The following is a 15,709-nucleotide window of genomic DNA, read 5'->3' as shown; positions in this document are numbered from 1 at the left end:
GATCTCTGGAGGAAACGAGAGTAATGACAGGTGAAACGTTGGACTGCAAGTCCCATCATCCAGCACAGCCAAGAGTCAGGGGAGATGCAGCTCAAGGAGATCTAGAGGGACCCATGACATTCCATCGCTAGGCTAAATCTAGTCCTCTAAGCAGAGTAGACCCATTAAACCAGGGGTAAGCTGCGGAGTCAATGCTGATGGTGGCAGTGATGGTGATGATGACAATGGCAGGCTCTTGATTCCTAAATCAAAGGTTTGTTGCTTTTCTTAATCTTCCAACTCCTTCACTGTCTTAACTGTGCTTTAAACTGGTTTTAACCATTGCTTTTCAATAGTACTAACTGCTTTGTGTGTGTATATATATATATATATATATATATATATATATGCGCTGAATCTTGCTTTAAATTATTATGAGCCATTGTGGGTTCCGTACCAGAAGAAAAGTGGGGCATAAATGACAATGACCAAACAGAAGCAATAATGGCCACCGACCTGTTAGGATGTTGTGGAAGGCAGTCTCCACGTTGGTGGAATCCAGGGCAGACGTCTCAATGAAGGCCAGGCCGTTCTTTTCTGGGGCCGGAAGGGACAGAGAGATGGACAGTCAAGGTTTAGCCACACTTTAGCCACTCCAAGCCTTGATCCAAGTTTTAATAGAGCTATCTGGGGTACTGAAACCTAGTTCTGAATGGGTTCGGCACCATAAGATATTCCTTTCAAGGAGCATAAAACCTGGAATGGATGGACTGCCCCACTGACATAGGAGTCTCTGGAACCTACATCTATGAAGCATTTGTCTGCTAAAAGCCAGCATGGGCTTCTCCAAATACATGTCAAGCCAAACTAAGGAAAGAGTTAGGAACATGGTCGATCAGAGCAGCGCTCCGGACGCAGCATACCTTGCAATATCTGATATTTTAAATATTGTTTTTAATAGGATGACACATAGATGTTGACTATAGGTAAAATGCAATATAATAGTTCCATCAGGAGCCCTCCCTCCAATCCATCTGCCTTGGTCCAGGCCTCCGAGGGAGAGAAGAACCACTGGACCTCATCCCCTTTCCCTTCTCCTTTTGTGTCCTGTCTTTTAGATTGTCAGCCTGAGGGCAGGGAACTGTCTGGTTAAAAATAATACCGTAAGCAGCCCTGAGAGCCATTAGGGCTGAAGGGAGGGGTATCAATACCTCAATCAATCAATCAATCAATAAATATAAGGTCAAATTCAGGTGGAAGGATTAGGACTGTAAGGAAATAAAGTGAAGATATATGATACTGTTTATGGGGGGGAACCAACTATGCTTGCAATAATTCAACGTTAAGGTTTTTAAAATTTATATTGCATGTACAGTATTAATGATATAAATAAATATTGACAAAAAAGAAGGAAAACGTAAATAGGGTATTTAGGCCATGAGTGGAGGTGGGGGCCTTCAAGTCTCCTGTCGACTCATGGAAAGCCCATGAATGTGCCATCTTATATAAAGGACACCATTATACTACCCCACTGTATGTAATGGGGCTTGAGCATCCACAGATTTTGGACCTGGGGGGTCCTGGAACAAAACACCAGTGAATACCAAGGGCCCATTATAGGATAATTTGTTATAATAGCATTGGAGAAGAGACATATTATCTCCTGAGTGGGATACTGAGGCTGAGAGAGAAAGTGAGTGGGCACAATACCAGCAAAGCTCTTGGCCTCGTCGGTGGGCACTGCCCGCAGGTGACGCAGGTCGCTCTTGTTGCCCACCAGCATGATGACGATGTTGGCGTCCGCGTGGTCCTGCAGCTCCTTAAGCCAGCGCTCTGCATTTTCGTAGGTCAGGTACTTGGCGATATCATAGACAAGAAGAGCGCCAACTGCTCCTCGGTAGTAGCTGTGGCAGGGGCGAGAAAGGACAGAGGAAACAGCATCATCATCATCACCACCACCAAGAACGAACCTGCCCTCTCCTCAACCCACTCTTCTTCCTTGGCAGGGAGGGCACAGCTAAATTAGTACAGCTTCGGTCTCCCTTATCCAGCTTTGCAGGTATTGGGACCAGATGGGTTTGGGACTTTGGAATATTTGCAAACATATAATGAGATACTTTGGAGGTGGAACCCAATTCTACACATGAAATTCAAGTATGCGCCTTATGCACATAACCTGAAGGTAAATGTACAGTACACAGTATCTTTAATAATGCTGTGCATGGAACAAAGTCTGCATACACTGAACTACCAGAAAGCCAATCAGCCACCCATGAAAAAAGCTTTGGCTGTTGGAGCATTTCAGACTTTCAGATTTGGGATGCTCAACCTGTAGTAATAGCAATAACATTAAAATATCTAAAATAATTGTGCGCATAGAACTTGCGCAGGTGTGAGATCGAGAAGACAAAGCCCCTTACGCAGACGTAATGGCGCGGTAGCGCTCCTGCCCAGCTGTGTCCCAAATCTGGGCCTTGACGGTCTTGTTGTCCACTTGGATGCTCCGTGTTGCAAACTCCACTCCGATGGTGCTCTTGCTCTCCAGGTTGAACTCGTTTCGGGTGAAGCGAGAAAGGAGGTTGCTCTTCCCGACGCCAGAGTCCCCAATGAGGACAACTGCAAAAGAGCAAAATCACCATCACCACCATGAATACTAAACAGGGAGGAGGTTCAGGGAAGATTGAAGCTCCTGCCAACCTGTTTGCTTCCTACCTGCCTTTTGTTTCGACCTGCTCTGTTCCTTAAAGGCAAGACTTCCTTTGCCATATAGAAGGATTTCTAATGGACAAACTCTTACGCACTTGGAGGCTCCCATTTTAGAAGGGCTGGCAAACCCACTCGGGGTTTTACTTTAAAGCAGCTATCCAAGATGATGAATGGATTTGGGGTTCAATGCCTTGGGCCACTCCTTTCAAGTTTGGACTGAAACCCAGAGCAGAACATCCACAGCTGCCTGTTTGTTTCTAGCCCCAATCAGCTTGCTTTAGCGGATGAAAGTGATGGGTTCAAATGACAAGGAGATTGCGCTTGAACATTAAGAGGCCGCTTCCAACACTGTAGGATGATAAGCCTCAGTGCAATGATTCCTGCATTAGCAATGGGGCATATTGAATGTTCCCTGGGGGTCCCTTGCCTCTTCTCAGCCAGAGAGTTGCTCTATAACATCTCTTCAAAGTACAGGACCCAGGATCCCATAGCCCTGGCAGTTCAAAAAGAAGCATAGTGCTCTAACTGTGGAATGTGGAAGGGACCCAGGTCTGGGTTCAAGTGAAGGAGGAGAGTTGGGTGAGCGCTGGTGCAGCCTGGGACACACCTGCCCAAACCCAAGGCCTCCTGTCCCTGCACCTCGTCCTCCTCTGCGCAAAATGCCACTGGACCGGAAAGGCTGCATTCCTCCGTCTCTGGCGCAAAACATGGCAAGCCAGAATCAAAGCCAGGCAGTCAGTGAGTCAAAGAATCAGAGGTGCTCCACACACAGCCAGAGACTCCAGCCTGCAATGACTTTGGTGCATCCAGAGAGACTGAAAAGGCCCAGATTGTGTGTGTGTGTGTGTGTGTGTGTGTGTACCTTCTAGTCACTTCTCCATTTATGGTGACCCCATGAATTTCCATAGGAGTTTCTTAAGGATCCTCAGAGGTGGTTTTGCCACTTCCTTCCTCTGAAACACAGCCTACACGATCTGGCGTTCCCTGGTGGTCTCCCATCCAAGTGCTCACCAGGGCTGACCCTGCCTGGCCTCCAAGATCCAATCAGCTCTTGTGCCTTTAGGGGATTTAAGATGTTAGGGTCAAATAAGGGGCTGATGGAAACTATTCTGGGATAAACAAAACATGTGCAGATCTCAACAATCAAAACAGCCTGGGTGCATCTGGCCCTGGGACTGGTCCTCTGGCGAACCAGAGACTGGGCAAAGGGGGCTGAGGGGAGGTTTGGCGCAGGTGTGTCCTTGTTGCACTGGTTCTCCTTCCTGCTCTCTTTCTCCAAAAGAAAAGAAGTGGGCGAGAGAGAGGAGGAGGAGGAGAGGCATCATCGTGATTTCATCCAGAGAGCCATCCGTGACTCATCCGGTCTGACTCACCTGGCAAAGGGGCCGGGTCTCCAGCAGGAAAAACGGCCTCCTTTCCAAAAAACCAGGGGTTTTATCAGAGCAAAGGAGGAAGTTTATAGGCCGGATTTTATTTGTAGGAAAGCGGGAGGAGGATTGATAAACCGGGACTTTTTTAAAGCATCTGGAAAAGTGGGAAGGCAGAAGATTGGTTGGGATGTCCTGCCCAACTAAGACTGTTGGAGGGGGCTATGCTCCCTTCTGATCCCCCAACGTTGGCCTTCCAGGTGTTTGGGACTTCATAGCCCCAGAATCCCTGGCCCTTGATATCCCACAATATTTGGAGTATCAAAGGCTGAGAGTTGTTTCTTTGGGTTGCAGCCATGCCAATCCCAGAAGGCCAGGTTGTTAGCAGGCTGAGCGCTTTCCCAGGTGGGCTGGCAAGAGAGGGACAGGTATTTCCCCACCTCCATCTCTATGAAACGCCCAGAGCTGGACAGTCACCTGGCCACAGGAGGAGAAGGTGCTCAAAGCAAGAACACAGGAGAGGCCTATTCCGGCAATAACGCCCTCTCAAATGCAAACTCCATTGTGTTTGTGTGTGTGTCCTTCTCATGTCAACACCACCAAAACCTCTCCAGGTCACAAAGGGTGGGTCGGATCAGGTAACCCTGGTGGTCCCTTCCAACCAAGACCCTGACCCAGGGGACAATCCATGGGGCCTTCCTTCCCCAAGTTCTTCCAAAGCCAAGCTCCCATGAAGGGAAGGCCAGGTGGAGCACTTCTGAAAGAGCTTTGGGGCACATTTTGACAAGTCCAACCTTAAAGTCATGTCTGCTTTGGGGGAGATTAAAGACGAAAAGTCTGCAAGCCTTGGGAAAGAGAAGGGTTTAGAATGGGAAAGCCCACTTACTTTTGAAGAGGTAATCGTACTCGTCCTCTTTGCCCCGCATGGTGCCCTGGAGGTGCCTTGCTCTCCCTCTAGCTCCCCCAAAGGCCCTCTCTTAGGTCCCAGGTAAGGGCACACCTGTCCCTCTCTGCCAGGGATGGAGGGCTGGCCTGGCTTTCCCTGGCTTTAGGTGCAGCACCTGAGAGGTGGGCTTTGGCACCCATCCTTCCCTGCCATTGGCCACGTTGCGGCCTTCTTCCTGGGCTCTGATTGGCCCCTGGGACTTTGCTGGCTGCAGACTGGCTCTCCAAGGCCTCACCTGGGCCAGGTAAGGGGGCGGGGCCCCTCGCTTCTCCTCCCTCCCTTCTCCCTTTTTAAAGGACCAGAGTTGCTGGGGCAGCAAGGCAAGAAGACAGGCTCAAGGTACAAATGGTTGCCTGCTTTCCTGCCTGACCCCCCAAATTAAGGGGGTTGGGTGCGAGTGCGTCCACACTGCAGAATGAAAGCAGTTTGACACTGCTTTAACTGCCATGACTCTATGCTGCCATATCCTGGGATTCGTAGTTTGGGGTCGTATTCAGCCCAGTCTGGTGCGCTACAAACCCGTCTTTGCAAGTGGACTTCCGTCTCTGCAGAAATGAGAATTAGGCCGTTCTGTGGCATCTGCATCCAGCAGAGCTGCTCTCATGTTACTTTGCATCGCAAGGGGGCTGGCAAAGGGACCCATGTGAATCCATCCCATTGCACACCAGTCCCCCCACAATGTGTCACGACACTGGTCTTGGTGTGCCGAGGTGCGCTGGTAGAGCCAGATGTGCCTTGGGACCCTCTTGCTGGGATCCTATTGCAATTCACTAACAGGGTTTCTTAGGGCCTGTCTGCATTGCTAAGTAGGCAAAAAGTTGTGCAATGCACACTGTCTGCGGCGGAGGAAGAGTCTGGCTTTTGCAATGTATCGTCCTAAACAGATTTTGTCTTAGGCTGCCCTGATCTCCTCAGTTATCGGGCAGGATGTACATATGCGCATAAATACATTGACTGAACCATAAGCCAATGTCAATGGCGGACAAGGGCAGTGCGGCTAATGGACTCTCCGCCAGAGACTTCAGCCACATCCACACTGAAGAACAAATGCAGTTTGAGACAGTTTTAACTGCCAGGGCTCAATGCAATGACATCCTAGGATTCTAATTTGGTGAGATAGTTAGCTCTCTCTGTCAGGGCTCTCTACAAACTACAAATCCCAGGATCCCATGGGATGGATAGAACCGAGGCCGCGGCGAAAGGGGTGCCGATGCATCTCTGCAGCGCAGATGGAGCCTTCCTTACACAGATTCTGTGTAAGGTTCTTTAATAACACTGTTTAAAGGCCATTTTGAGACACTTGAGAAAAGCTTGTCTTCTTGGGAGACATTTCACCCTCTTTGGACAAGATCACCTCAGCAAGGAAAACCATAGATAAAGCCATCAAACAAGTCAAACTCACGTATAAATGGAGGGCAGGTTTCGGGGCCAAAATTATGGGTTTTGATAAGGCCTGAGCATAAGTCGAAGGGGAATTTAGGGGTCTATGGCCAAGGAAAGCAATGCCAAAGAACATTCCGGAAGGCATAACTGTTTGTGCTTGTATTAAAAGCTGGAGAAATGAGAGAATAAATGGAAGTCGGTGCTTCCAGGACAGATTACTTTTCACCAGGGGATGGTTCATATATATATATATATATATAGAGAGAGAGAGAGAGAGAGAGGTTAAAGTACAATACTTACATTGACCTGTGGAGAAGTCGACTCAGGTTTTGGGGGTCATTTTTTTGACTAAAAACACTCATATATACTCTTATATATGAGTATACACAATAAGAAACACACACACACAAACACACACACAATCCAGAGCAATGTATTTACAAAATATTCCCTCTGTTTGTGTGTGTGTGTATACACACACATACACACACAAATACACTTATAAATATAAAATGTAGACCATGAAATACATTGTCTTTCCTCTGTCCTTGACCAAATTCTTAATCCTGTGTTTGTGGTTAAGTTTTACCTCAGAAGTTTGTATTTAGCTTACATTGCAGTTTTGAAGGAAGTTTTACCTCAGGAATTTGTATCTGGCTTAAACTGCCAGTTTTGAAGGAAGTTTTACCTCAGAAGTTTGTATTTGGCTTGCATTGTCTGTTCTGAAGCAAGTCTTACCTCAGTTTTACCTCAGAATTGCGAGTGAAGAGTTTCCCGCCAAAACCAACTGCCACTTTCCCCTCTCCTTCCTCCATGATCCTCTCAGACCAGAGAGGGTCAGGAAAGGGATTTAGTCTTCTCCATTTGCCCCATCATCCCCTAATTTGAGGGTTTTCAGTCACTCCCTAAATTTGGCCAAAGCATTTGTTTATTGAGCTTGCCTATTTTTAAAACAAGAGGCAAAGCTGGAACCAAAGGTGTGGCAGCCATTTTGATTAGGGGCAGCAAGGCCAAAGAGGAAAAAGGCCCACTGCTTTTGCTCACCAATATAATAATAAACAATAAAAGCTTTTCTGTTGCCTCTATTAAAACAATAAAGGAACGTTTGTGTCTGACGCATGAAAGGAATCTGAGAAGAGGTGTTTGAGTTTTGTTTACAGGAGACCTTTTGTGCATTTGCGCAAAAGGAGTCATGAGCCTCGGCTGAACCAGTTCGGTCCCACTTTAAATGCTATGTCTGGAGCCTCTGATAAAGTCCTATAATTGGTATTTTGGAGAAGAAGGGCCTAATGAGAGCTGCCCACAAGAGAGCTTCTCTTGTAATTCTCACTAGGAGGGACTGAGCATTAAATCACAACACTTTGGGAATTAAAGATCATGAGTAGAGATTTCTAAGTACCAAACTGGGGCCAGGGCATTTAAGAGAGGGATCCAACTGTGGAATCCTGGGATTTACAGATGGGTTGAGAACCACTGGTCTGAGTGCTGGACTAGGGTTCGAATCCCCCTTTGGCCATGGAAACCCACTCAGCCACACATTTTCAGCCCCAGGAGACCCTGAGATTGCTTTAGGGTCACAAAAACAACATGTCATTCATATACATCTATCTATCAGCAAGACAATGGTGTATGTGTATAGATCTATATATCTCATATATACAAACATTTCCATAGGCCCCTTGGAGCAGAGGTTTGGGGTAGGCTGAGGGTGCGTATCACGTGGACTGCAACTCCCAGCACTCTTCACTGATGGGAGCTGCAGTCCAACCCATCTCTGTATATGGCACACATTGTCCCCATTTTAGACCATCCGATCTTGTATGGAAGGCAGGTGCAGCAGAGGGTGGGAGAGATGGCCAATGCTTTGATGGAGAGTTCCTGCATGGCAGAATGGGGTTGGACTGGATCAGGGCCCTTGTGGTCTCTTCCAACTCTTCAGTTCTATGATTCTATGATAGACACACAGAGAAGGAAGCCAGAGGCGTCCACAGCCCCATTGCCGAGGCAGGGCCCATGCGTGCACTGCAATCCGTCTTTCCTCCTGCCCCCAAATTCAGAGGTTCAGGCAACACACCCGCTTCCCTTCCGTGGCCGAAGAGCCGGACTCGGCGTTGGGGCTTTCGGCCGAGAGAGCGACAGTCTTGTCCAGAGGGCTCCTCTGCTTCTGCTTTTGCACTTTGTTGAAAATATCTAAGGAAGAGACACAGATAATGAAGAGGACATTTGGCATCGAGGGACTCAGTTACGGGTCTATAACTGCTCCGTATTCAGTTGCATGATGTACTTATGTTTGCTTCGGATGGGAACACCACCCCTGCAAAGCGGGACAGCTCTTTGCAGCCATTCCCAGGAAAGATTCGGAGGCCATGCGGGTGAATGAAAGAGCCCCAGCTAAACCATATCCCCCCTTCACTTGCCCATTGCGTCTTCCAACCACGTACCTCTCAAAATGGTCTCAAAGGCCAGTTCGACGTTGGTGGAGTCCAGGGCAGACGTTTCCACAAAGAGCAGCCCGTTGTTCTCTGCAAGAAGATGGACAGAGAGGGTCATGGACCTCTGGCCTCCAAGTCTGGACCGTCCCAGGCCCTGAGGCCAAAACCCGAGACCCAGGACGGATCTGCCAGCTCTGCCCTCTGAAATATATAGCCCACGGCTCCTGGGATGATGATGATGATAATAATAATAATAATGGCAATAATGATAAGGAGGAGGAGGAGGCTATCCCAATCCTTTCCTGCTTCCCAGTCCTACTTTTTAAAAATGGATATTCCTTAGAGTTGCCTATAATTCTATTGCTAGTTTAATTCTGTTTTAGCTTTGAATGGTGCTGAGCTTCCATCTCTATCTGGATTCATTTTTAAGCTGCTTAGAATGATTTTTAATAATACAGTAATAACAATAACAATAATAATAACAATGAGCCAGCATGGCAGACTGGTTTGAGTGCCGGACTATGACTGGAGACCAAGGTTTGAATCTTAGCTTGGCCATGTAAACCCACTGGGTGCCCCTGGGCAAGTCACATACTCTCAGCCTCAAAGGAAGGCAATGAATGGCAAACCTCCTCTGAAGAAGTTTGCCAAGTAAATCCCTTGATAGAGGTGTTTGAGGGTCATCATGACTTGGAGACACACGAAAACAACTCTAATGTTGATCTTACAGCTCTGCACGCAAATCCTTTGCGCCTTCCCCATTGCTTTCCAAGCCAAGCCCCATCCTTACCTGCGTACATCTTGGCCTCCTCGGTGGGCACTTCCCGGGCATGGGCCAGGTCCGTCTTGTTGCCCACCAGCATCACCACGATGGTGGCCTCTGCGTGGTCATAGAGCTCCTTCAGCCACCGCTCGACCACGTCGTACGTCTGGTGCTTGGTGATGTCGAAAACCAAGAGGGCCCCCACTGCTCCCCTGTAATAACTGGGGTCCCAAACCCACCCCAGAGAAAGAGAGAATGAAAAATCAGGGGGTGGTGGTAGAGGAGAACAATACACAACTGTACACTTCTATGCATTGTACTTTTAATATTGTTGAGCTGCTCTGAGTCCTAGTTCTGGGAAAGAGCAGGATACAAACAACAACAAGAACTGTCCATCTAGACCAGTGTTGTTGGCTGAGATGTAGTTGTCTCTGGGATTCATAGCAGGATCCTCTCTTGCCCTCCCTGGAGACTAACCAATACTGACCCACACTGGGCATACCATCATAGGAAGCATCCCTTCCAACAAACAATGGACCATGGCTGTATGTCTCCCCTTTAGGGCCATTTCTGAGACCCCCCAGGGTCCCCTAACTGCCGAGGGGTTGTCCACTCCCTGGTCAGCGGCCCTCCTTGGCGCCTCCCTCTACTCACGCGGAGGTGATGGCCCGGTAGCGCTCCAGCCCCGCCGTGTCCCAGATCTGGGCCTTGACCAGGGCATCTCCCACCAGGATGGTCCTGGTGGAGAACTCCACCCCGATGGTGGTCCGGCTGTCGTGGCTGAACTCGTTGCGGGTGAAGCGGGAGAGAAGGTTGGTCTTCCCGACGCCGGACTCCCCGATCAAGACCACTGAAGCGGAAAGGAAGGAGAAGAGAGGGCTGTGCCTTTCCCATCCAGGATACAAGGCCCATGCATAAATAAGCCACAAAGCAATGAAGTGGTGCAGGGATGGGTGGGTATAAACACACGCCCAGGGCCTAAACCAAACCCCAAAGGCACCAGATCCCTGTCTTGGAAGTCAAGTAGGGTCAGCCCTGGTTAGGATATGGATGGGAGACTGTCAGCAAATCCCAGGTGCTGGAGGTTCTGTTTGAGAGGAAGGAACTGGCAAAACGACCTCTGAGGATCCCTTGCAAAGAAAACCCTCTGAAGTCCATGGCATGGCCCTGGTGAGTTTTGGTGAGAACAATTGTGAGGAGAAGAAAACAAGGGAGCTCTCAGGGCTCAGCCGGCAACAAATGTTCCCTGTCCTACTGTTACTATCATCATCATCATCATCAATAGGGAAATAGGACCAGGAAACAGTATATCTTTGGTTGATTTCCATAAGAGAAATGAGAAAGAGTGCTAAGTTTAACCACACGCCCTCAACAGCATTGCCGTCTCATCCACACCCCAACCCTGGCTCTTTTATCATGTGGCAAATAGACAGGAGAGCAGGTTGGTCCTCTTTCTCTTCTCTCTGGCAATCCCCTTCCACCCACAAAAGTATATTTGCAAAGGATACTTTCAGGAAAGTTACCTCGGGATAATACTTCTCCCAAAGCCTTCCAGCCACAAACTGGGAATCGGATGCTGGAGCTGCAGTTCCCAAAAGTAAAATTCCCAAGCTCTATTTCATTTTGGACTCTGGCTGCATTATATTATCTCCGTTCCCTTTGCAATCTTTGGCAGGCAACCCAAAAAAGCAGCCTGTTCTCCCTCCAGGAGCCAAGTCCTGCTCCCTCCCTTTATTTATGGCTGTCATTTCATGCCCAGAAGACTTTGCCACAATTAACATGGCACACTGCAATTCATGCCCCTGAAGGTGCAAAGCCCAGGAAATACCTGGCCAGGGAGGCCATGAGGCTGGCAAAGGGCCGAAGATGGGCAACCATGCCAGGTCCAGGGGCCAGTCTCCCTGTGCCTTGAACCCTTGTCCATGTGGGGTCCAAGAACACCAAAATATAACAGCCAAAAGCCCTGAAGGAGCCAAAACTTTCAAAGCCAGGATGGTGTAGTGGTCTGAGTGCTGGACTATGACTCTGGAGACCAGGGTTTAAATCCATGCTGAGCCATGAAATTTGGGCAAGTCACACTCTCTCAGCCTCAGAGGATGGCCATGGCCAACCCTCTCTGAAGTAACTTGCCAAGAAAACCCCAGGATAGGATCATCACTGTCAACCAAAAATGACTTGGAGGAACACAACCACAACCAAAACTTCATTTCTGGCTTTGACGAAATTGATATTCAACAGTGTGAATGGGGTGCAACCTCTGAAAAAGATGAACCCCCACCGTTGCCACCTTCTAGAGTCCAGCGGGAGACATAGTCCACCTTTGGTTTGGGTCGTGAAACTGTCCTGGATGTCCATTTATTTATGACATGCAGGGATTCTGCTCAAATTCCTGCTGCAGAAAATTCTCCTTCTTGGATGAGGCCTTTGCAACCCTTGCCCTTGGCTTCTTGAGTTCAGGTCAACGCTCACAAAGACAAACCCAACGGGTTCCCTTGCTAAATAACTCTCCCTTGCCACCTTCTGCTTTGTTTGCCTTTCCCGGTTGCTCCCTGCCGGCCAAACAGAGGTCCTGCCCTTCCTGGGTTGCCAACATGAGCATTGCAGAGGGCTCCTCTGATCTACCTGATGAGATCAATCAACTCAGTTGCAAGGCAAGAGCTCTCAGGGGGAGCACAAGGGGAAAACCCAGCCATGGCGAAACCTGTTTTTGAGGTGAGGCCAACCCCCTGCTATATAAGGAATAGACAGTCAAAGCATTTGCAAAAGATGGCCCTCCAGCCTCTGTTTGAAAACAGCCTCCAAAGAGAGAGACTCCGCCACAAACTCCAATGCTGCACTTTCACTGTTCCACAGCTCTGACCCCAGGAAGTCCTTCCTAATGCGCAGGTGGAATATCTTGCAAGGTTAACAACAGTAATAAAACAGAAGCGGATGGGAGTCTGCTTTTCGTCTGTAAAAAAATAGGCTGTTCAATGTATTTCTAAAAAAAGGAATTTGCCATCTCCTCTCAGCTCCCAAAGAATGTCATTTGCTGTTTTAGCCGGAGAAAGAAAAAGCCTGGGCAGGTGGGAGATCTCCGAAGCAAGCTCAGGTGGGCCACATTTTGCCTGCCGCTGGTGGCCTCAATAGCTGCCCAAGGTGCCAAAGTCAGGCAGGATCTATTTCCACTGATCACTTTCTATCCTGCCTTTCTCCCAGGTTGGGACTCAGGGCAGTTTACAAAAAAGCAGTTAAAAACATACACAAGCTTGGAGGGTGGTGGACTCAACCTTTTTGGAGGCAGAGGTTGAATGGACATCTTTTAGAACTGGTTTCGTTCTGCATGGCATAAATCTTTGCTGCTAACTGTCCCAAACGGTGTTTGCAAACAAGGTGTGGGATATATATGTTGGTGTGTTTGGGTGCCCATCCCACCCTGAGCTGTGGTCCCTCTAAGATCTTGGCTCCGAAGACCCCGCGATGGGGAAGAAACGGTCTCCAAAGCTGAGCTTGGCAACTCCATTTGCCAAGAAGGAACAGAGGATCAAGGAATTCTGTTATGTCCTTCATTCCCCCCTTTCCAAAGAGCTGAAGCCTGGACTCACCTTTGAAGACAAAGTTGTAATCCTCCTCGGAGGCGCCCATGGCCCCTTGCTGCCCCGATTCGGTGGCTCCTCCTGGGGCCAATCCTCCGACCCAGTGACCCAGGAAGGTGCAAAGAGGCTCAGCTGTTTCCTTGGCACAGAGAGAGGAGGAAGGAGTGAGAAAGAAAACACACCTGGGTTTACCTGGCCAAAGGGAGGCAACTCCTGGAAGGAGGCCTTTGGAGCAAAGGCTCAGAGGGGGAGAAGGAGGGACGGCGGACGGAGGGGACCCACCCTGGGTGAAAGGTGGACTTCTCCTGCCTGAGTCAATGGGGCGGAACTGGCTGCTGTTGTGCCGGTTGAGCAGGTAAGGCTCAGCCCCTCCCCGGAGCCTCACCTGGGCACCTCACCTGGGCGTGGGAGCTGGAGAGGCTGGTGGCGGGGAAGGATGGGGGCCACTGGGCTCCCTCTGGCCGGCCAGGTGGGAAATGGGCCAGGGGAGGAAAGGGCACCCGTTGTGGAGAACACACACCTGGAGGTGCTTAGCCAGGTGGGTGGGTTGCCACTGCCTCTCCCTACCCTTGGGCTTTTCGTTGATTTAGACCTTTGGGACTGGGAGGGGTTTGTGTGCAAGAAGGCATCCATGTTGTGTGTTTGTTGTGTGCCTTCAAGTCCTTTCTGACTTATGGGGACCCTAAGGAGAGCCAGTGTGGTGCAGTGGTTTAAGAGTTGGACTACAACTCTGGAGACCAGGGTCCGATTTCAAGCTTGGTGATAAAAGCCACTGGCAAGTCACATTCTCTCAGCCTCAGGGGCAAGCCTCCTCTGAACAAACCTGTCCAAGAAAACCCCACAATAGGTTCACCTTAGGGTTGCCATAAGTCAGAAATGGTTTGAAGGCACACAACAGCAACAGCAAGGCAGTCCTATCCCAGGCCTTTCTTCCTGGCCAACCTGAGAGCTCCAAACTTGCTTCCTTCTCTTTCATCACCAGAAACTGCAATTGTTTGGATGGATCCTGCCGCCACTGGCTTCTAAACTGAAAAGGCAGGTAACAGTCGACTCTCAGCTTTGCAGTCAGAGAGGTGTTTTAGTGCCTTGCCTCCTTGTCATAAACCTGAATTACTAATCCAGTTAGACCGGAAGGGTGGGATGTGGAAAGAGGAGGAGGAGGAAGACCTCAGGGGTTGGAAATGCAAACCCCGGGGAGCAGGGGTGGCTGAGCAACAGAAAAGGCAAAACACAGCAGGGAACTTTAGGAAACTTCTTAGAAAATGGTTTGGACGGTCCTAAAGTTTCAGGCCGCATGTCTTGCAGCTCAAAAGTCAACTGCATTTATAGCAGCAATAGTATTCACTACAGGAAGGGAGCAATCCTCTGCCATCCCACTTTCTCAGCTGCATTTAAGATGCGTTTCTCTCTACTTCTCCCCTTTGTCCTCAGCATATCTCAGTTGCTACAAACTGGGTTTATTTCTGTTGCTGCAAACTGGCTTTCAAGGAGTTCATGCTCAATTAATTCAGAAGAAGGGCAGAATCGTGCCCTTCCCAGTCCGCTCAGGCCAAAGCAAACTGCTGCAGCCTCTCCTGGTTTGTGTGTCCTCCCTCCTTAGCAGTTTTTGCCATCTTGACCATCCTCTGAAGTTGCCCAGCCATCCATGGATTTTCTCTCTGAAACCTTGGAGGGTATGCTTCTTCTAAAGGTAATTTCAAAGCTCAAGGAGCTCCGCTTGCTCCAACCTCAAGACGACATCCTTTCTCATCTTTAAACCAGGCTATCATATCACCTTTTAACCTTCTCTTCTCCAGATACTTTCAAAGCTCAAGGAGTCCCACACGGTTTTGCTTGGAGTGAGAAACCCAACCCTGTTTTCAAAGGGCTTTCTTATCCTCCGCAATGGTTTCCCTGAAGTGGCCTGTTGTGAAGTACTTGAGGCGTGAGCCATGGAGAAAATAAACACACTTAAAAACCAACTGCTGGGCACACAGACTTTGGGTGTGTTTGTATTGTAAATGTACACCAGAGCCAAACTGGTTCTAATCGTCAGAGATCCCTAGGCGTCTACCAAGCCTCCCTTCACACCCATGGATTGTCCGACGCCAGAAATGTGTTGGGTTCTTCCGGCTTGTTCTCCCACCAATGTCTTGGAGTCACAGAAGTGGACAAGGGTCATCTACTCCAGCCCCCTGACATTGCAGAAGCTCAAGCGTTCCTGAGAGGCGGCCACCCAACCTGCAGTTTGCCATCTACAATCAGCAACAAACCATGGCTAACCTATATAATAGGCTTTGAGGAGCTTTGGAGGGTGAGGATTCAACACTTATGATGGAGACCCTTCTGTGGTTCTTTGCTGCCCTCATGAGGCCATGGATCCTGATCTCCAGGTTAGCAACAGAAATGGTTAACAGCTAGTGATGGGAGGAATATTGGAACACAGAAACGCATTTTGTTTTGAGAACCTAGAAACCCTGGTGAGAATAACGCTGGACTGACAAGAATTTCCACAGAGCAGGACTCATCCTGCGCAGGTTTTGGACCCCATTTCCCTCCCACAAACCCCTCCAACCATC

At 49.0% G+C, this 15,709-nt stretch overlaps 1 protein-coding gene across 3 annotated transcripts; it reads right to left on the bottom strand.

The window, feature by feature from the left end:
- Nucleotides 1-1,689: 1,689 nt before the first annotated feature.
- Nucleotides 1,690-15,604, bottom strand: RAB25 (RAB25, member RAS oncogene family). 3 transcript variants are annotated; one of them, XM_042439510.1, is made up of 8 exons: nucleotides 14,094-15,604; nucleotides 13,161-13,290; nucleotides 10,231-10,426; nucleotides 9,604-9,797; nucleotides 8,823-8,903; nucleotides 8,456-8,571; nucleotides 2,400-2,595; nucleotides 1,690-1,883 (listed from the first exon to the last, which is right to left on the bottom strand). In XM_042439510.1, the coding sequence occupies exons 2-8, from the start codon at nucleotides 13,198-13,200 to the stop codon at nucleotides 1,828-1,830; spliced, it is 879 nt and encodes a 292-aa protein (XP_042295444.1). In that variant the 5' UTR covers nucleotides 13,201-13,290; nucleotides 14,094-15,604; the 3' UTR covers nucleotides 1,690-1,827. The 3 variants fall into 3 exon arrangements, 1 of the variants encoding a protein (XP_042295444.1); XR_006100693.1 differs by lacking the exon at nucleotides 1,690-1,883 and having other exon boundaries at nucleotides 2,468-2,595; nucleotides 8,046-8,571; nucleotides 13,161-14,119; XR_006100694.1 differs by lacking the exons at nucleotides 1,690-1,883; nucleotides 2,400-2,595 and adding an exon at nucleotides 3,616-3,742 and having other exon boundaries at nucleotides 8,046-8,571; nucleotides 13,161-14,119.
- Between the last annotated feature and the right edge of the window lie 105 nt (nucleotides 15,605-15,709).

Source organism: Sceloporus undulatus, chromosome 9, assembly GCF_019175285.1.
Source record: "Sceloporus undulatus isolate JIND9_A2432 ecotype Alabama chromosome 9, SceUnd_v1.1, whole genome shotgun sequence".
In the NCBI taxonomy this organism is placed as follows: domain Eukaryota; kingdom Metazoa; phylum Chordata; class Lepidosauria; order Squamata; family Phrynosomatidae; genus Sceloporus; species Sceloporus undulatus.
This window is presented reverse-complemented; position numbering and strand designations above follow the sequence as displayed.

Bases quoted from the DNA above. Each gene is read 5' to 3' on its own strand.
- RAB25 (XM_042439510.1), bottom strand. From the start codon at position 13,200: ATGGGCGCCTCCGAGGAGGATTACAACTTTGTCTTCAAAG. The intron at 9,798-10,230 runs GTGAGTAGAGGG...TTGGGACCCCAG, and splicing joins TACCGGGCCATCACCTCCGC to TTATTACAGGGGAGCAGTGG. The intron at 2,596-8,455 runs GTGTGTTGCCTG...GCTCTTTTGCAG, and splicing joins CGGCCACGGAAGGGAAGCGG to TTGTCCTCATTGGGGACTCT.